General features: G+C 31.0%; 3 protein-coding genes across 3 annotated transcripts in view; all 3 read right to left on the bottom strand.

The window, feature by feature from the left end:
- LOC145755590 (uncharacterized) overlaps positions 1-21,308 on the bottom strand; it is a 43,356-nt gene that overhangs the window by 9,717 nt on the left and 12,331 nt on the right. The gene's annotated exons all lie outside the window — the stretch shown is intronic.
- LOC145755209 (uncharacterized) lies at positions 138-10,763 on the bottom strand. The gene is made up of 21 exons (XM_082571438.1): positions 10,630-10,763; positions 10,257-10,421; positions 9,991-10,096; positions 9,697-9,869; positions 8,986-9,105; positions 8,693-8,824; positions 7,446-7,571; positions 6,698-6,885; positions 6,044-6,191; positions 5,473-5,663; positions 5,169-5,313; positions 4,816-4,959; positions 4,182-4,284; positions 3,381-3,523; positions 3,011-3,127; positions 2,432-2,535; positions 1,777-1,966; positions 1,486-1,613; positions 1,163-1,322; positions 519-724; positions 138-374 (listed from the first exon to the last, which is right to left on the bottom strand). Exons 1-21 carry the CDS (start codon positions 10,715-10,717, stop codon positions 138-140), a joined length of 3,114 nt encoding a protein of 1,037 aa, XP_082427564.1. The 5' UTR covers positions 10,718-10,763.
- On the bottom strand, positions 14,747-17,890 carry LOC145755591 (adhesion G-protein coupled receptor G7-like). Its single transcript, XM_082571832.1, has 10 exons — positions 17,770-17,890; positions 17,383-17,611; positions 17,060-17,182; positions 16,831-16,968; positions 16,647-16,756; positions 16,328-16,535; positions 16,083-16,221; positions 15,801-15,961; positions 15,549-15,719; positions 14,747-15,467 (listed from the first exon to the last, which is right to left on the bottom strand). Exons 2-10 carry the CDS (start codon positions 17,488-17,490, stop codon positions 15,246-15,248), a joined length of 1,380 nt encoding a protein of 459 aa, XP_082427958.1. The 5' UTR covers positions 17,491-17,611; positions 17,770-17,890; the 3' UTR covers positions 14,747-15,245.

The following is a 21,308-nucleotide window of genomic DNA, read 5'->3' as shown; positions in this document are numbered from 1 at the left end:
TGCCAAAAAATAAATATCATGGACCTTTAATTAATAAAAAAAAAAAACTTTAAACAAGATCAAAAAAAAAAATTTTATACAATTTTTATCTACTTGAGGGCAACTTGAGGGTAGCAAAGTATTTGAAATAGAATGTATCAAGTTGTAACTTTTACAGAATAGGCAACATAACAAGAATATTGCACACAATAAAAGATTAACCTGTACTGAGTAATAGCTCCGTTTGTTACAGCAGGGACCTCCCAAGTGACGAGCACACTTGTGGAGCTATCTGCCATAGCATTCAAATTGGCAACCATTCCTGGTGTACCATCTAGCGTAGTAAATGTGCCAGAAAAGGCTGGTCCCGGGCCGGCACTGGTTGACGTAACAATCTGGCAATTTAACAAAGCACTTTAAAAAATTAAAATAACTATTTCTGTCATTTTATTTAAAACGTATTTATTCGACAAAGTATTTGGGTATTACTGAAAAAGCATAAACATAGCAACAAAATTAGAACAGTCGTGTTTTCTTACCATTACGTTGTATTCCGTTGCAGGCATTAAATTAGGTATGGTAGAAGGACTACCAGTTGCAGTTGAAGTTACAGCTGTGCCTCCAGTTGGAGTTACGGTTATAATATAAGAGAACATTCCAGTAACAACCGCTGGTGGAGTAAATGTTACAACTGAAGTTCCACTTGTCGGTGCAAACATGACATTTGTTACCGCTGTCATTGGAACTGAAAATTTAAGATTAGAATAAAAAACAAGTTTTTGTGAAAAATTTTTATAAAATAGGCCTATTTCAATTAAAAAAGCATTTTTTGTTTACAATATTTAACATGAACGGCAGCGTGGTGTAGCAGTCTCAACACTTTCTACATTACATAAGATCGTTGGTTTAATCTCCATGCTGTAGTCACTTGAGTAAGGCGCTAAGAACGGTATAAAATCCTGTTGAGCCAATGCTTAATGAGCATCTTAATTAGTGGGCAAATATAATCAATAATATTTTAAACTGCCAAAGGCAACTCGAGACTAGGTCAGCGTAACAGATGTTGTCGTGAAGTCGAGCTTCCCACATCGACGGTAAAGATATATAAAAAACAAAAACATAGCACAACACGATTGTATTTTTTCTTGCGATCTACTGATTTATTTTCACAACATTCTTTTACCTCCTTCACTAGTTTGTTGGATGACTGTCGCTGATTGCGCGCTAGTCTGGGCTCCATTTCTAGCGGTTACAGAGAAGCTGTAATCTGTAAATGTCTCCAACCCACCAATATCCTGAGCTGTTCCAGTGTTAACAACAATGCTGGAAACATCTGAAGCATTCTGAATAAATAATATTAAAGTTAAAAAACTATATTAATACTATAGTGTAGCCTACTGTAGTCTACACGTTTTGTTAAATAACAACGTCATTTTTACATAAATCAAATTCTGTTATATAGAATTCTGAAAATTAAAAAACAATGTTACAAGATAGAGTTCTTACCGAGGTAGGAAAATAAGACACAGTATAACTAGCAATAACACCAACAGGCATAGTAGGTGGGTCCCAAGACACTCGAATAGAAGAAAATGTTAACGAAGTTGCCGCAACGTTTACTGGAACTGATGGTGCTGTTCAAATAAAAACTATAGTTACATTGCTGATTTTCTTAAGTTTCATTTAAAAAATATGAAGATTTTTACTGAGTACAACTCTAGCACTAAAAGATGTAAAATACAAGTTCACACTTGAATGTACATAAACTTTATAATTATTAGTTAATAATGCACATACTTCCTTCATTTGTTCTTCCATTACATGTGCCATCCAAAGTAATAATAGCTTCACTTACAACGTTCACAATTACAGTTGCCGTAAACTCAGTAAAGCCAGGCACGTTTTCGATTGAAATAGAGTTTGTACCACGAGCCGACATTCGAGACATAACAGAGCCTCCAGCACGGTTGTACCGAATTGTGAAATTCTAAAGGTTAAATTTTAACAATTTTGAATTTATTATAGAACTTTAAATGTCGATAATGTTGCGTAGTTGTTTAAACAATTAGCTTTATTTAGCCTTATTTAATATATATATATATATATATATATATATATATATGTATATAAATACATATATTTATTAATCTTGGATGTGGAGAGCTTGACTGCGAGAACCTAAACATAGAGTAACACCAGTTACCTTGACCCAGTTTCTAGTTGCCTTTGACAGTTTAACTGCTGATAAAGTCTCGACTCGGCAGGAGTTCATACAGTTTATAGTTCCTTACTCAAAGTCGCTACAGTATAAGAGCAGTGAGGATTGAACCAAAGACCTTATGTGCTGTATAAAAGGTTCGCATATATGTAGTATATTAGTTTAAGTCATTTAAAAGCTAAAATATAATAATTTTTATATGCAAAGAATAGAATAACACAAGAAATAAATTACATTGATAACTTCTGGATCGTTGGCAAATTCCTCTGTTACCATCCAATCCACTCTAAACGAAGAATCTCCAGTTGCAACACATTCCACACTAACATTTACTCGCTCTATAAAATAACACAAAAGTTTTTTTTTCTGTATATATTTTTATCCTCGATGTGGGAAAGTCGAATGCGCAACTTAAACATAGAATATCATCAGTTACTCCGATCCAGTCTCGAGTTGCTTGTGGCAGTTTGGGATATTATAGATTATATTTTCCCGATAATTTTATAACTGATTAAGTGCTGGCTTTGCAGGAGTTTGTACCGTTTATAGCGCCTTACTCAAGGACGCTGCAACATGAGATCAGTGGGGATTAAACCCACGACCTCATGTGTGGTGTAGCAAGTGTTTTTACCACTACACTACGCTGCCGGTAAATTTAAAATATTCCGTGTAATTAACGTAACTTTGATTAACACGAGTTTATGAAAGAAAATATTAAAGTAACAAACTTCTGGTTTAAGATACCACGTAAATATTAAATACAGGCGCTACAGCCAATTGCTTTATTACAGCAATGCTTGTTTTCAGACTTACGCAATGAACAGATTTTTCCTCCATAAATACTTGGACAAATACAACTAAAATCAAAAGGTTCAGGAACACAAGTGCCATTTTGAAGACAGGGATTAGAACCAGCACATCTGCTTGCATCTGTTAGCAAATAGGAAGCCTTTAGCATAATTAAATTTTTATACCCAAAATTCATAACCTTTTATTAGTTTAATTTTGTTATAGAATTGTCTAGTCTAATCAGTAGGTTATAAAATATTCTTATATCTATGATGTAACATATACCCGACACCAAGAAAACATGGAGACAAATGTCAGATAACAATATATTGATTTGTATTTAGTTTAACTAGTGTTCAAAAGACTTATAAAGTAACATTAACATTTTACTTACTTGTTCTAACAAAAATTTGAAATCCAGGTACGTTAGCATTAAAAAGATCAGCAAAGAATCTTGCAGTCACAAACCCATTGTTTAACGAGTTTTGGTTAATTTGAAGTGGGGTTCGACCAGTCTGAATTCCAGTAAAGGAGAATCTGAATATTAACAAAAATTTAACGCAATCCAAATATTACTGTTACATCAAAATATATTCGCAGCTTTTAATTTTATATTTAAATATATCTTGTTTTCAAGAACATCTGATTAGTTAGCAATTAATTGCTTTGAAGCGAAAAAAAAAAATTGTTAACCGCTTCGAAGCGGGTTGGAAGATGCGTTCTGTCTGCTGGAGAGTTTTTTTATTAACGCTTAAAGCGATTAACAGAGTAACACAAAATTCCATTAGCCGCTTCAGGTCTTAAAGATGATGTTTAAGTACTAAATATTTTTTACCTCCTTCAAAATAGGTCGATTCGTTAAAAAAGTATTATTGCTCAATTTTTTTTCGTTCAGGTTTAGAGTAGTCTTTTTAAATATTTAAAATTTAAATATCCTTCTATCCTTTTTTTACTTATTGCTTAAGCGTTAATAAAAATACCCCAGTAGGCAAAGCGCATCTTCCCAACCTGCTTCGAAGCTGTTAATGGCTCCATCTTCGAAGCGACTAAAGGCTTACTAATAGCTTGTTAAGGATGTTTGAGTATTGCCAGGTCAATTAAGACCAGGTTTATAAAAAATATGTTGTAAATTCAAGACTGGTGAAAGTCTTTACATATATGATAATTTATAAGTTGTTAAAATATAAACTCTTACTCTCCGGGCTGAATAAAGTTTGCAGCCGAGATATTTCCTCGCGTAAAATCAAGAAAGTCTTGATCTTCTTCCAATTCGAAAAATTCAAATGTAATTAAAACACCTTAAAAAAAATTGTGATATTAATAATACTAGTAATAGGATTTTAAATTAAAGTGCTAGGTTACAGAGTTTTGCAATTTTGTGAATGATGTATATAGCACGTTAGTATGGTTGACAATGAATCACAAAATTGTTTTTAGAACCTTTAAAAAATGTCTGTGGTACTTACAATTAAATTTTCAAAAATACCGGAAAATGATTAACCAAAAAAACAGGTTACAATATTTTTGTGTGACGTAGAAAGTACTTAGTAGCGTAGTGAATGTATGCAAGCTAGTACTTTCTACGTCATCACAAACAGGGCTTCTCTTTTCTTTTTTTTTTTTTTTAAAGTTGTATAACATAAAAAGTAGGTAAAATAATGTAAAGTTAAAATCATTTTTATGTTCAGTAAAACCAACTTCAGAAAATATTAATTTTTAAGTATAAAAATATCACTAATATATGACTTTAAGTGGTCAAATTTTTTTTTAAATGTGCTACTTTATTTTAAGTTGTTGTTAAAGTTTTAATGTATGAACAATCTTTATACCATCCTCTCCCCGAAAGTCAAATAACCAAAATATTTCCTGGAAAGCTGGATATCCCAGGGGAAAAAGGGGAGTAGTAATGGCAAATTCTCGATCAGTGCAAGTGGTAACAGGTCCAGTTTCGTTATAACTGGGGCAGTCAATTCCTTTAAAAGAAAATTGTTAATCTATTAAAATACTGTTATTCATATATTTTTAAGTATGTTACAATACTTTATCATTTTTTTAGTCAAGTTCCCTTTTTTTAAGTATTACCTCAACAAGAGTTTTAATCACTAGGTGGCGTTAACAAATTAAAATTAATATCTTTAGCATTTCGGTGAATTTTATGATACTTTTAACTTCGAAAAATTACCAGTAAATTCTGGTCCATAAAAGGAAGAAAACGGTCCAAAACCAGCAGAGGTCTGTGCCCTTAAAGTAATGTTGTACCTTCTAAACTGCAGTAAGCCAACTATCGAGTATGACATTGAAAATCCCTCAACTTCAAAGCGAATTACCTGCAATATAACAAAACTTTATGTTTATTAAGCATCAAGAAGTTTTAATTTTAGCTTTTCAAGTAAATGACCCAAGTAAAAATTAAACTCTTTCGTATGACCTAATTTTTTTTTAGATAACATTAGTTTTTTATTACATTAAGCGTATTTTTTACTTACCCTAGGAGTTCTGCAGTTCTCTTGAGAGCCAACATTTCTGAAACGGAAGCAATCTGCTTCAGTTCTCATAGCACTAACTTCGTAAGCAATTGTCATTCCTCTATTTTCTTCATTTGGTGGAGTCCATGTAATATCGTATCGGACATTGTCGACAACTGGCCCCCTATTCAAATTAGTCGGGGCTAAGGGAGCTAAAGTAAAACAGTTTATTTTTATGACGCGCCTTAAAAATATTTCAAGTTAAAAAGAAACACAAATAATTTTCAAAATATTTGTAACAAAGCAAGTATGGTGTAGTGGTCAGAACACTTGCTACACTACCGTCCCCTCTGCTCTTAAGGCGCTATAAACAATATGAAAACAATATGAAATGAACTTCTGTGAGCCAGCACTTAATCAGCAGTGTAATTTTCGAGCAATTATATTTTATAATATCCTAAACTGCCAAAGGCAACTTAAGACTCGGTCGGGATAAATGATGTCACTTGATGATTAGGCCGTAAAGTTAACCTTCTCAAATATAGAATAAAAAAAATATATATACATATATATAAGAGAAAACAATACTTACTTGTGTCTGGCATGGTAATATTTTGGGCGGAAACATTCAGTCTAGTCATAGCTGCAGGCCTGCCTGCTACTGCCAATTGTGTTCCAAAAACAAAATTCAAAGTGTAGATATTAAACGCTGGAAGCTGAGCATTTGTTATCAAAAAAGACTGCAAAAAACAACAATCACTAATTTTCGACTGTCATAGCGAAAAAATAATTAAATTCTCGCAGCCAGATAAGGTGTTTATTTTTAATTTTAATCTTAAAGACCCAACCTACAAAAACATACCATCAAGTTATAACTACCGGCAGTGTGGTGTAGTCTTAAGAACACTTGCTACACCACACATGAGGTCGTGGGTTCAATCCCCACTAATCTCATACTGTAGCATCCTTGAGTAAGATGCTATAAACGGTACGAACTCCTGCTGAGCCAACACTTAATCAGCAGTATAATTTTCGGGCAATTATAATTTATAATATCCCAAACTGCCACAGGCACCTCGATCTGGGCCGGAGTAACTGAAGTTACTCTGTGTTTATGTCGCGCATTCGACTTTCCCACACGAGAATAAAAAAATATATACACAAAAAAAACTAGGAGGAAATAGAATTTCAATATTTATATACTTTTGTCTTTTGATCTATAAACAATTTTAAAATGCAAATCTACCTGGAAGTCGCTGGCGCTAACTTGGGGAGTGTCAATCGTTGTAACAACACCGGTTACCGTATTAGTAAAACTTAACTGGTGAAAATTAAAATAAGAAAAATCGGTTCCGAAAGGAGAAGTAATGTCAAAAGTTATTCTTAAATCTTGGCCTTCCCCAACAGCCATAAGATTGGACACGACAATATATGCTAAAAATTTTATGGTTCGATTTAGTAAAATTTTAGAAAAATCAATAAAATAAAATTTTATATGAATTTTTCATAATTAAACTAGTTTTATTGAAGCCTATCATAAAATATAAAAAAAATATGTTCGTATTGAAAAACTTGTTAACTTTTTCTATCTTATGATGCTAAAATATTTATATATTTAATGCAAATTGATATACAGCGTGGTGTAGTGGTCTACACACTTACTACACCACATGAGGTCCTGGGTTTGATCCCCAGTAATTTTACGCCTCGAGTCTGGCACCATAAATGGTATAGACTCCTGCTAAGCCAGCATTTAATCAGCAGCATAATTATTAAGCAATTATATTTTGTAATACCTCAAACTGCCAATAGCAACTCGACATTGGGTCAGAGTAACTGTTATTACTTTATGTTTAGGTCGTGCATTCGACATTTCCACATTCAAGATAAATATATATTTATATTAAAAAACAGCAAACTCTTTAAATCATTTAAAAATGTTAATCAAATTTTATAATTCGAATGAACTTTTAATAATGAATTTTTTATCTTACGAAAGCAAACAGTTCCATTTCCCGTAAACCCTGCATCACAAGTACACGTAAAAGACCCAACTGTTTCTGAACAAGTTGCATTGGCATCGCAATCGTTAAGCGTAGAGTCAGAACATTCAGGAACATCTTTAAAAAACAACTACTTTAATATCATTCTGACGCTATACTGAACTTAGCAACATATTCTTGAACGAAGCTTTTGGGATAGCGAATACACATGTAATAACAAAGGTTTAAAACTGGCACAAAAATCTGCAGTGTAATTATTAAAAGCAGATTATAAACCGGCAGCGTAATGTAGTAGTCAGAACACCTGGCTTCAATGCATGAAGTCCTGGGTTCGAATCCTACTGCTCCCATGCAGTAGAGACCCTTTAGTAAGGCACTTTAATCAACATCAAATCCCGTTGAGGTAATTATAACCACAATACCCAACTACCAAAGGTAGTTTGAGATTGGGTCGAGGTAACTGATGTTACTTTATGCTTAAGTCGTGAAGTCGACTTTTCCACATTAAAAATCAATAAATGAAAAAAAAATTAAAAAAATAAATTTTCCAGAAGTGACAAGAGCAACTTAAGACTAGGTTAGAATACTACAAGTTTTTTGTGCATAGGTTGCAAAGCCAGGATTTTTTTATTAGCAGAATAAATTTAATCCGGCAGGGTGGTGTAGTGGTAAGAACACTTGCTACACCACATATGAGGTCGTAGGTTCAATTCCCACTGATCTCATGCTGTAGCACCCTTGAGTAAGGCGCTATAAACGGTATGAACTCCTGCTGAGCCAGCACTTAATCAGCAGCATAATTACTGGACAATTATAATCTATATTATCCCAAACTGCCACAGGCAACTCGAGACTGGGTTAGAGTAACTGATGTTACTCTATGTTTAAGTCGCGCATTTGACTTTCCCACGTCAAGGATAAAGATATATACAAAAAAAACACTACACTACATGAGGTCGTGAGTTCAATCCCCCCAGCTCAACACATAAAACATCTTATTCATAATAAGAACAATTGTTGTTATTTTAACCCTAAGTAAGGCTAAATAAACAGTTTAAACTCCTGCTGAGCCAACATTTAAACAGTATAGCTTAACTATCAAGCAATAGTGATTTATAATATCTTGAACTGCCGAAGTCAACTCAAGACTGGGTAGTGGTAAATTATGTTCATCTCTGTTTAGGTCGTGAAGTTGACCTTATCACACCGAGGAAAAGTAAGTGTAAAAAAAAACTTACCAGAGCAGGTAGTTACACCGTCCCCAGTAAAACCGCTTGCACAAGTGCATGTAAAACCTCCAGGAGTGTTCACACATGTAGCGTTGGGTGGGTCAATACAGTTGTGAGCCATTAACAAACATTCCTCAACATCTTTAAAAAACAATTATTAAAAGTTTTAAAAAATGTTAAAAAAATTTTTTTTTTAAATTATAAATTATTTTTAACTTAGTTAGTTATATGTAAGAACAAAATTTAAAAGTAACTTTTTTAAAAATAAATATACCAAAAAAAACAGCATTTAAATTACGTACCAGTCTCACACCTAGCTCCTTCGAAACCACTAAGACAGTTGCACGTATAATTTTCAAAACCATTTCTCACACAGGTACCCCCATTTTGGCAAAAAGTTCCAGAAGCACACTGATTAAAATCTTGAAAAAAATGCTTTGATTTATTCTTGCCAAGTTTCTATAATGTAGCAAACGGCATTAACATCGAAAAAAAAACAAGATAACGACCTATTTTTTAGATGTTAAACTTATTACTGATTTGGTAAACGAAATAAAAATGACATTATTACAATGCCGTTTTCCGAAACGCCTTTCTTGTGATACAACGTTTTTGATTAATTTTTGAAATAAAAACACATTTAGTTAATTTTTTTGAATTTTCTGTACTTTACGGTTCTAGAAAAAACTCTTGTACTTTGCAGTCCAGGCAAATTCTCTCTTGTAATAACGATAATGCTTTATTCTTTCTCGTACTTTAGGTTACTGCCTGATTCTCTCTCTTACATTTCAGTCCTACTTAATTTGCACGTCCGTAATGGCCTGCCTCATTTTCTCTCTCGTATTTAACACATCTCGCTTATTCTCTCTCGTAGTTAAGGGTTCTAGCAAATTTTCTTTCGTACTTTACGATCCTATGATTTTACAAAAACCGATAAGTAGGAGTAATACGATTTTTAACCCGATCCTTTTCCACAACCTTATTTTTAAATCAAAATATATTGATATACTAACCAGCACGATATGTCACATTAAAACCGCGGTCTCTAACAGGAATGGTAGAAGAATAGAAACTGGCATGAATGACCGGAAAGTCAAGGTCAAAGCTGTCGCCAATTGCCAACGTCAAGGCATTTGCCCGATCTTCATTTACGTCCAAGGTAATACTTCCGTAAAAAGTATAATTTCTAAAGCACAAACATTGAAGAAGTATAAAAAGTTATGGTATCAGAGTCATTGAGTAGACTTCATCAAAAAGAACTTTTAATTGAAAACCTACAAGAATAGTTAAATAGCATGTAAATATACCTCACAGGGAAAACCAATTGAGTTGGCTGCTGCCTGAACGTCTCTCCGACATACAATATTCCATTAGCGCTGTTTGTTGAAAAGTCGTTAAAGATAAGGCGATATCCTATAGATAAATTAAAGGTCTAATTATGGTTACAATGATAGTATATGTATTAAAAATGAACAAAGTTGAACTGAATTTAAACTAATCTGACTTCGCTGGTCGCTAGTTTACAAGTTTAGGCCGACTTTGGTAATTTTTTCTATGAAATAATTTAAATAACCTGCTACAGATCCGCCAGACGATTGTGCATCTACTCTCCAAATTAAATTACCTTCCGCCACATCGAGAGTGTAGTCCATCGGATAACAAGGTGAAACAAGTTCGCCACGCATAGTCGTTAAATGGATAACCTCTTGTGCAAGACGATCATTGCAAGTAAATACAGCTAAAAAGTTCAACAAGATACTATATATACTTAAATCCTTTAAAAACCAGATGTATTTGTTAATAACTATCATATTTAAGCATTTTGACGGTGCTTAATAAAATAACTACACCTTCATTTTTCATATATTTTAAGGATAGAAAAAGGCAATTGAAATGATATATTTTTTGGTGTCAGCTCAAGTGTTGGTTAGTGTTTTTTAACTTACTTTCATTCGTGTACAGATTGTAGTCCTGACAATTAATGAAACTTGTCAAAATCGACAAAATAACCAAAACTTTCAAAGACCCTTTCATGATCCCTCTTTTAAAACGACCAAAACAGTAAAGGCTACAAAAAATATAAAAATCTGCAAAATATTTTTTTCTTTTAATCTTGTAAGAGTAAAATATATCGCTAAAGTTAAATCATTTTTGTTGCATTAAATGATTATAATGTTTATCCCAATTACACATTTATTAACACTAAATACTTTTTGTTTAATTTATAATTTTAACGCAAAAAATTTATTTTTGAAGTTACTTTGATGCATTTTAACGTTATAACGTAACAATAGTACAAACGCCGCTTAAACATACGGCTTGTTATTCATAACGTTGGAGTCGCGCTTGGCTGTTTCAACGAAAATACAAAAACAACTTATTTGACTCTAAGATATAAGTGTACAGTCAAAAGCAAAGCCCTATTTGGACTATTTATGACAATTATTAATTAATTTAATAATAAAACCCGTAAACATTTTTAAACCTGAAGAATTTTATCTAATCTTGCTTTCAGAAATATTTTGAAACGTCGAGTAATTTAATTGTGACGTCGTATGCTACAAGAGTGACGACAGAAGCTCTTATTTAAAACGAAGTTTCAAACTAAGACTAGAAAACTAACTACATCAAAAAATATATATAATCTAACAACAACACATAATTTAATTTGAAATTAAGTTTCTCCCAGAGCCCGCCGTTTTTCGACTGAATGTCTAACTAGACAAGAGACTGCACAATTTCAAGTTTGCAAAATTATATACCATTTTAAAAATCGCTTGGGAAATTTCGGGTGTTCTTTAACAAAAAGCACTTTTACGGTTTATTGAACACATGGGAAATTTTCACTAGAAAATTTCCCGACTTAACGGAGTCATTGACGTGTAAAAATTGCCTTTAAAAAATTGCAAGTTTTTTGAAATATGTGTAGGCTACTAGTTGGTTATGCTTATTTTAATATTAAAAGCTTTTGAAATTAATACAAAAATTAACATTTCTTTATCAAATTACGAATTAATATAACCAGAACAACATATTTTATGTAATTGCAGAACTAAAAGTGTTTCGTAAATCATTTTGCTAAAACTCAAAAACATACTTTTTTCCAACAACATTACGACTGCCACTAGTAGACCAAATAAACGAATTTTTTATTTTTTCAAAATAAAGTTAAGTGTTTGTTATATTGTAGGAACAAAAATTTAACTCAAAACAGACCTTGACATTCCAGACATGTTAGTCTGCATCCCTTCTAAAGCTCTTGGAAAGTCCCAAATCAAAGAAAAGTTTTATAACTCGACAGAAGGCTACGAAACAGGAACTACATTCTATATATTTAAATTACTTGAATAAATATGCAAATTATAGGATATGGATAATAACAGTTATGTTATAAAGTTCAATCAAAAAACATGTGCCTTTAAAAAGAAGTGTAAGCTAGTTTTGTATGTTTAAATAAAATTTTACCCAAACTACAGAACAAGATCGAAGATCATAAGTATGCCTATGTTTTGCTACAGAATGCAAAACAAATAATTATTCATTAAACTATTGGTGATATATCATTAAAACGACCTGAATATAAAATCCACTTTTGAAATCTGCAAAAAAAATTCCTAAGGCTGATAGTCCACTTGTCGCGTATGTATTTCTGGTTAACGCAAGCCAAGAAAAATATCATCAAGCCCTAAAACACAAAAATATTTGCCAAAAGCAAAATTTCGACTGGTAATAAGAAACTAAAATACAAGAGTAACCTTGTAGCCAGCAGTAGTTGTCAGTGATATAACTAGAGTTCGAACTTGGACCTCTTTTATACAAAATCAAACACATAAAAAATAATCATCTAGTATATATAAGACAAAGGGCTCACAGGATATTTCTGTACAAGTACAGAATTTAATAATCCTTTTTAATAAATTATAATTTAAAAAAATATAAACCTAGGACTGTTATAGCTTTAGCAAAAATTAATATCATTTAACTGACCTCCTGAACATATCAGGTTTAATGTTTGTTGCTTATCAACATAACCAACTGTAGTACTCATTCAATACAGTAATTATAAGGGGGATTTCATAACATATAACATATGCTCTCCTTACATTATGGCTTAAAGCAAACACCTTAACATAAGATTTTAAATATATTAGGGCACAAATGTGATATGGTATGCAAACTTTTTTCATTAACTAAGAAATATAACTCTATAAGCCTTATTACATACCACTATTAAGTTTTGATAAATGTTGTAACTGTAAGTTGCCATCCAAAACCAGGTAGTTAAAACAAAATACTGAATAAGTACAGTGACCGCAATGCAGTCTGGTTTATTTTGTCGTTGCTTTGACACCAGCCAAAAACAAAACGTAGAAAATAAACAAATTTAAACAAATGTGAAGAAGGATTTTGGTGGACTCAACCTTTCGCCTAGATTTGATTTAAAAAAAAAAACAATTAAAAATCTATAGTGGTTTGTAGCCTAATACATTTAACATAACAATACATTTTCTAATAATACTTTGATCTACCTTAATTATTTTATATAAAATAAAACTTACCTGTTCGTTATTCGAAAAATAGAAGTAAGAACCAGTCTAATAATAGAACAAGCACAACCAATTTTGCCTACAATGGCCAAACCAATATCAGCAGGAACTTCAGTTCTAGCCTTAAATAAAAATTAAAAATGTTTTACATTATCTTAGTAATATGCAATAAATATATAAGCTAAAAAAGATTACCACAATAAGAGCAAAGTTTGTAAGGTGATTGCACTGACAAACTTAAGGGGATTCAGTATCGTTTAAACAACAACCTTCAGTTGACCAAGCAAAAAAAAAATTGACACGAAAGTTCTGTTCGAAATGCCTATATGTGAATTCAACTAGATAAATTTTAAATTTTTAGATTTGAAAAACTATTTAGTAAAAAAAATGTTGAAAAAACTCTAACCATGAAATCGTTGTCAGGAAAAGTTTTTCCAAGATGAGTTATTCTTATTGGAGTTTGTAATCCAGTTACTGATGAATCATTATCAACAGTTATAGTCACAATCTACAAATATGTTTACATATATTAGTAGATTAGTTGAAAAAAAAATTACAATGAACGAACGTCCAGTAGAACCTTCTGTCAGCAAAGTTTCATTTTCAAATCCGAATATGAATATCGAATCATTTTTTTAAAATTTACAATATTGGTTAAACTGTTAAAAAACCCATAACTAAAAACAAAAATTTATTAATTTATTACAGCATTTAACTTACTGTCTGACTGTAAATCAACATTCTTTTCTCATGAAATTTGAGAAAGTAAATCATTATAATTCCCACACCAATCTTCTTATTTAAGATTTGAAATAATATTTAATTAACAGAATTTTATATATACAGATATATAAAAGCTTGGACAGTTGGAAGCGTTTCGAAAGTTTTTTTTAATTCTTGGTCATTCATCTGTTGATTAAAGTTACAACAAGAGACCATTTTCTTTAAAGGCTTGTATCAAATTATTGTATTTAAAAAAAAAACATTCTACCTTATTTAGTTTGCATAACAATTTTAAACTTTTAAAATTAAAATATTAAACCCACGCTTTCAGAAATCTTAAAGGGCCACCGACATTTTTTTTGTGTTTTTGGTTAAAGTAATATATTTTGGTCAAAAAATGTTAACTGATTTTTTTTGATTTAAAAAAAAAAATTTAAATTTTTTAATAATCTATTAGTAGAGTTTTGTAATTTTAAAAATTGACGTAGCAAAAATCCCGCGAACCGATGTGAAAATAATTATGAGGCGTTTGCGTGCCGTTCTTAAATTTGTACCTGGGCTTAGGTGATTGTTTGGATGTAACAACTGTATTTATTAAATAAAAACATGTCCAATCTAGCAATATTAATAGCTTTATAAATTCTACAGGTTCTAAGGCTTATTTTGACTACAATTTTCTACCGTAATACTTATACTTACTGACATATGTTATCTTAAAAAGAAAAAGTTATGTACTTTAAATAGAATGAGGTAACAAACTTAAAAAACTTAAGCTAAAATTTTAATGGTAAGGTATTACAGCAGAGTAAAACTAATAAAAACAATATATTTTCGACAGGTCGACCAACGATTGCAAGAAGTAATAGGAAAGGATTGGAAAACAGAATATCAGCATCGAAGAAATGAACCAGCTAGAATCGACAAGTCCAATATAAAAGCAAGAAACAAATAAACATTCTGCTTACACATGTTCATAAATACAAAAATGTCCGAATAAATTTTTTTGAAAGCTTTATGCTAGCACTGAAAGAGTTGTATTAAGTTCGTCGCATTGCGTTTTTTTAAAATCAGTAAGACACAGATTTATGTTTCCAAGACAAAGCTATGTGATCACTTACAAGAATATAGTAATTTTTTTATTTTTTAATTTTTTGTTATAGACCGATATGTTATAAGCAGAAAATAGAATTTTTAAAAGATTCTGGTTAGTGTTAAAGGAAGTAAATAGAACTGCCTTGTTCTAACGAGACTATGTGGTTTCTTTTTCACTTAATCAGTTCACTGTACCTGGCTTATGCGGTGGACGAAACAGGCGCTGGAATAGAACCTGTCGAATACGGAGATGCTGGGGTCGACAAAGTGCGCGTTCCCGACTTAGTATATGAATCAAAATCATCATCTTTAGTGCACAAGGTACAGTTGACGAGTCTACGAAAAAAAGTCATAGCATCGCCTGTCCACTTATCGCGGAAATCTTTTCGATTTATGCATGTTACGAAAAATATAAGCAAGCCCTGCAAAAGTTATTTCCGTTATACTACTTGCATATATTCAGTATATATTTTATATAAAACCTAAAGAAATAACAGCTTTACCTGAGTTGACGAAAATACAGCAAACAGCCAACTCATAACAGTTAAAAATGTTGGGTTGTCTGAGACGAGCATAATATAACCAAGCACCCAAACTAAACCCATTGTAATAAACAACGTTGCTGAAATACTCGCATTTCTTTTAGCCGTTTCGCGTTTATCGGAAGCTCCAATCTGTTTTTTATTTAAATATGATATTTAAAATAAAAATATAAATTTTAGAAAATTTTAATTTTTTTTGTGTATGTTTTTTACCTTTGTTGTTTTCCATATTACTTTCCTCATGACCAACCCAAACACAAAAATATTTGCCAGTAGCAAAATTCCGACTGGCAATAAAAAACCAAAATACAAAGAGTAACCTTGTAGCCAGCAGTAGTTGTCGGCGATATAACTAGAGGTCGGAACCTGGACCTCTGATATACAAATAAACTCATTAGTTTACTGAATATAAACATATGGTTTATACCATTATGTAAAGTTGACAACTTTGATTTTCTCTTGAGATTTAAAAAACCTTAATATAATATTACAAACCTCTTGAACAAGTCAGATCTGACGTTTGTTGCTTATCGACATAACCAACTGCAATGCTTACGTTCAATACAGTAATTATAAGAGGAATTCCATAACATATAAAATATGCTTTTTTTACATTATGGCTTAAAGCAAACACCTAAACCCAAGTTTTACATTTAATTTTAAAACATCTCTTAAACTTATATTTTTGAATAGGTATATCTTATCTTATATAATAGTTTCCTATAAGCTCGTTCACTTACCACTATTAAGTTTTGATAAATGTTGTAACTGTAAGTTGCCATCCAAAACCAGGTAGTTAAAAGAAAATACTGAATAAGTGCAGTGACTGCAATGCAGCCCGATTTATTTTTAGTTGCTTCCACACCAGTCAGAAACAAAACGTAGAAAATAAATAAATTTAAACAAATATTAAGAAGGATTTTAGTGGACTCAACTTTTCGCTTGTCTCTAAATATAAAAAAATAAGAAATTAGAGTAAATTATTATAGAAATTAGACTTTTGTATTATTTTTAAGCCATTATATTATTGCAGTGTTTTTATTATAAAAATTGACATACTTGTTTGTTATTTGAATAAAAAAAGTAAGGACTAGTCCAATAATAGAAAGAACACACCCAATTTTGCTTACAATAGCCAAACCAATATCAGCAGGAACTTCAGTTCTAGCCTTTAATAAAAATTAAGTGTTTTACATTATCTGTGAAGTAATATGCAATAAATATATAAGCTTGAAAAAATTACCACAATAAGAGCAAAGTTTGTAAGGTGATTGCATTGACAAACTGGGGGGAATTCAGTATCGTTCAAACAACAACCTTCAGTTGACCAAGCAACTAAATCAAAATCCCAAAATTGACAAGAAAGTTCTGTTCGAATTGCCTTGAATAAAAGCAAAAATGTTTATTTTACTACATTAGTGATAAATACATTTACCTAAAACTTAGCCTTGACAATTTAAACTGAGTTTTACCATAAAATCGTTTTCAAATCTATCTTCTACGCCAAAATTAACAGTTTCTCCTAGATGGGTGATTCTAATTGGAGTTGGTAATCCCGTTACGAAAGAATCATTACCAACAGTTATAGTTACAATCTACAAATATGTTAAAAGTAGGTTTGTAGACGAGTGGAAAACATTTTGGTTTAAGATGTTTATTTTTAATAAAGATTTTACAACATGTCTTTTTAATCATAAAACCCTTTAAAAGCATCATATTTAAATATAAGATATTTTAATATACGCTTTGATAACATACTTCAGGGTGCCTTTAAACAAAACCTCAACTAAATTACCTGAGTTGCATTTAAAGAAGATGAAAACAAAATGTTATTTTTGTGATAAAACAGAGCGAGTTGTCCATTTTGTCTTTCGCTTATTGGTATCAGGTTAAATACTTCCATGGGTAGTTGAACATTTGCAACGACTTCCACCAATGTCACGTTTTCATTGTTTGAGGAGAGATTTTCATCAAAAGCAATTCCATTTGTAATTCGACCAAGTCCAGATGATGCTTGTGGAAATCTATATATCTTAAAACAATGTTTAATTCATCTTTTATTCAATCAATTAAAAAACCAGAAAATAAAATGATATTTCAGATAAGCAAGATCAATTTAAATGTAGATTACTTTAAATATTTAGACAAAACATAAAAATTATTACGAACTTAACATTCTTACATTTCCAACTAAGGATTCAGTTTCTATTGAAGTGAAATTAGAATCTTCAGGTATTTCAACAACCCTGCCAAACTGTTCAATGTTTTGTAATAGTTGTTCTTTTTCCACAACAATGACCTCATCAAATTCGTTTTCATTTTCTAAGTTGATTGTAATAGTGTTGGCAACTTCCATAAAGTTTAACCAGGCATATGGAGTTATCTAAATTGTTCGAATATGTTAACACAAGTAAAAGAACAAACTTTATGTTAATCTGAAAAAAGTCCTTAAATTAAAACTAAAATAATTTACTACACATGGTTTAAAATAGTTTTACTTCATTATTTTTTTGTTACTTGCAAAAACAATGTTCTTTTTAATATATCATTATAAATTTCTTAAAGAATATTTTTTTTTTGCAGACTTGATATAGTCTTTTTCTTATTAGCCTCGCCAAGTATCAAGTTGCTCTTAGCCAGTTTAGATGTATTCAGTTTATATACAGGTAACATATAAGCAGTAAGTATTAATTCAAACATTGAATTATCCATCCATTGTTCCCACCCACCTGTAAGTCCACACTGTCTTCAGTAACATTGAGAGCATCAGTAATTACATTATTTAACATAACACGTTCTTCTGCCTGTATCTCTACATTCGATGATACAAGTTGAAGATTGGCAGACAAGGTTTCCAAAGTTGTTGTGGTTATATTTTCTTGCAACTTAAAACAAATTGTTTTAAAATATATTTTGGCAAACATAAATCATCGAAAAAAATCAACCTTTTTTGGGTTGTGTTTACTTTAATATTTTTTGTTATTTTTAGCTTACCAGTACATTGCCTTGCAGAACAGTTGAGGTAATAGTTTCGTTACATGAAACCACTGAAATTAATAAAAAATTAAATCCAGTTCCAGTACATAATATTGAAGCAATAGATCTTTCTGTAGTAATAAAAACATTGTTTATTAACATAAATATTATTAGTTTAATTTTCTTTAAAAGGCAATTTGGATTAATAAAAACACAATACATAGAAAGTAAGTATAGCCATACCTGAATCTGGACATCTTTCAATTGACAACGCAATCTGATTACTCCAAGTGTCATTAAAAGTATATGTTTCGAACCCATTTACAAAAGATTGACCCATACAAAAAGCTGTTGAACAAGATATAAGTTTGTATACAATTTAACTATATAAAGATTAAGTCAAAATAAACTACTTACGAGCACATAACACATTGGGGTCTCCTCTAAAAAACTGATTACATCTACAAATTCCTGTACTTTCCCCTTCCTCCCCCTCATTTGTCTCCATACAAAATGCATTTGGAACACATATAATCAGATCACAAGCCCTAACTAAAATTAAGAATTTGTTAAACAAAAAAAAATCAGTAAGATGATTAAGCTCACAGAACAGTTTTTTTTAGGTAAAAGCTAGTCAAAAAATAAATCAAACCTATAGCTAAGGTGGTTAAAGATATGGATTCTGAATTTCCTGGTCCAGCACTTGTATAAGGTGTTACTGATATTGTGTATTGTGTGTTACTTAACAAAGCATCAATAGTTAAACCTGTGTTTGTAATGTTTACAGAACGAGAACCAGGTACCCAAGAAACTCTAAAAAAATAGTTGATTCATTTTGAAAGATATTCTTATATAATCTTAAACAGCTCACACTTTAATCTTAGGCATAAACAAAAAAATTTATTTTACAGCTTGTAAAAACTACAGCTCTTTTACATACTCATAAAATATCATTCCATTGGGAATAGCAGGTTCGTTCCATGTAACAGTAATGGTGTTCGTAGTAATAACTTGAGTTAATAAATTCCTGACGGGACTTGGTATTCCTTCCAACGTTCTCACACTACTACTGTAACTGGGTCCAGGGCCAGCCTCTGTCATGGCAATTATCTTAAAAATAAGTCATATTCAGCAGTTTAAATGTTAATGCTTTTTAGGGCAGTAACACTGTTTTATATTGCATAAATTGTAAATTATCAAACACAACTAAACTTTAATTTTTATTAAACAAATTTAGGTAACTTTAGCTTACCAAATACTAAACAGAGCAAAAACATAGAACTGCCATTTATCAAATTTATATTTAACCAATATTATTATATATTTTAGCTTTAAGTTCAATATATTACTACTTGTACCTGTATTTTATACGCTGTAAAAGGCTGTAACCCTGCAAAAGAAATCTCAGTTTCAGATGTGGTTTCATCTTGTTCAATATCATTTAAGCGCTTAAGAATAATTTTATATTCAAATATTCCTGTTTTGGTCCTCGGTGGGGCAAATGTAATACGGAGTTCAGTTGAAAAGGGAAAAATGTCAACACTTTCAACAGGTTCTATTGGAACTATGAAAATAAATACAGCAAAGCTCAAGTTTTAAATAAAAATTTAAGGTTATTAAAAAAAATACGAGGTACAAAACTCTAAGTTTTTTCCAAAAAATAATAAAAACTCAAATATTAAAAATAGTTACACTCAATAAAATAACTTACTGCCTTGACGAGTAGTTAAAGAAATGGAATCAAAGCTGCTACCTCCAACTTTTGTAAATGCTTGTACATAAATATCGTAAAGTGTAAAGGGGGCAAGTGACTCAATGTTATAGTTTAAGTCAGTAGTGTTGACTGAAAAATTTTCATCAAATTCCCCATTCATATTTTCTTCAGTTAACCAACCTACCCTAAAAAGAATATAAATGCTTTGAATAATAAAGAATTTTATTATTAAGTTTAGAAGGTTATTATGCAGCCTTATTAATTTTTTACTGATCAAGTTTAGAGCCCTATACGAAAAAATGGTTGTTTATATCAATAATCTAAAAACAACATTATCATTTACTTACTTGTAGTTTACAATAATTCCATTGGTAATAGTTGGAATGTCCCATGAAATAGTGATTGAGTTTGAGGTAACATCTTGAGCCATAAGATTTTCTACCGGTCCTGGTTCACTTTCTAGTGTAGTTACATCTTCAATATATGGAATTCCTCTTTCAACTGTATTCATTGCAATAATCTGTAAGTAAAAGAATGTACTATAGCAGTGTATGTTAACATAAGATAAAAAATAAAGATTTAAATTACATAATAAATTTACCGAAATTCTATATTCAGTAAATGGAGTTAAATTGGTTAACGTTGCTTCAAGAGTTGAGAGCTGCTCGGTCCTATTTTCTCCATTTGGCAAGAAATAAATAACTTGGTATTCAGTTATGCCATTTGGTATAAGGGGAGATTGATAAAAAACAGAAATTTCATGAGAACCAATTACAAATGTAACGTTCCTCACAACTCCAATAGACACTAAAAATGTAAAAATTTAATACATTAAACAACATAAACAAAAACAGAACAAAAAAACTTACTTTTAAATAAATTTAAGGCTAATTAAATTTAAAAATTTCTGCAATGAATATCAAATTCTAGAATACCGCTTGTTGGTGAAGACAAAAAAACATTTTGCATTCCCCTATTCTCATCATACAAAGCTATAATATCATCAATGCTCTGTGAAGAATCTTCTAACA

Source organism: Corella eumyota, chromosome 6 (genome assembly GCF_963082875.1).
Source record: "Corella eumyota chromosome 6, kaCorEumy4.1, whole genome shotgun sequence".
Lineage (NCBI taxonomy): Eukaryota > Metazoa > Chordata > Ascidiacea > Phlebobranchia > Corellidae > Corella > Corella eumyota.
Note: the sequence above shows the minus strand (reverse complement) of the source record. Positions and strands in the feature narration are given on the sequence as shown.

What these genes read in the sequence shown, in the direction of transcription:
- LOC145755209 (XM_082571438.1), bottom strand. Translation starts at nt 10,717, where the DNA reads ATGAAAGGGTCTTTGAAAGTTTTGGTTATTTTGTCGATTTTGACAAGT. An exon ending in AGGAGCTAGGTGTGAGACTG is followed by an intron (nt 8,825 to 8,985) that starts GTACGTAATTTA and finishes TGTTTTTTAAAG; the next exon opens with ATGTTGAGGAATGTTTGTTA. An exon ending in TCAAATTTTTGTTAGAACAA is followed by an intron (nt 3,128 to 3,380) that starts GTAAGTAAAATG and finishes ATTTGCTAACAG; the next exon opens with ATGCAAGCAGATGTGCTGGT.
- LOC145755591 (XM_082571832.1), bottom strand. Translation starts at nt 17,490, where the DNA reads ATGGAAGTATTTAACCTGATACCAATAAGCGAAAGACAAAATGGACAA. An exon ending in CTTCTTTAAATGCAACTCAG is followed by an intron (nt 17,183 to 17,382) that starts GTAATTTAGTTG and finishes ACATATTTGTAG; the next exon opens with ATTGTAACTATAACTGTTGG. An exon ending in TTTATCAAAACTTAATAGTG is followed by an intron (nt 16,222 to 16,327) that starts GTAAGTGAACGA and finishes ACTTGGGTTTAG; the next exon opens with GTGTTTGCTTTAAGCCATAA.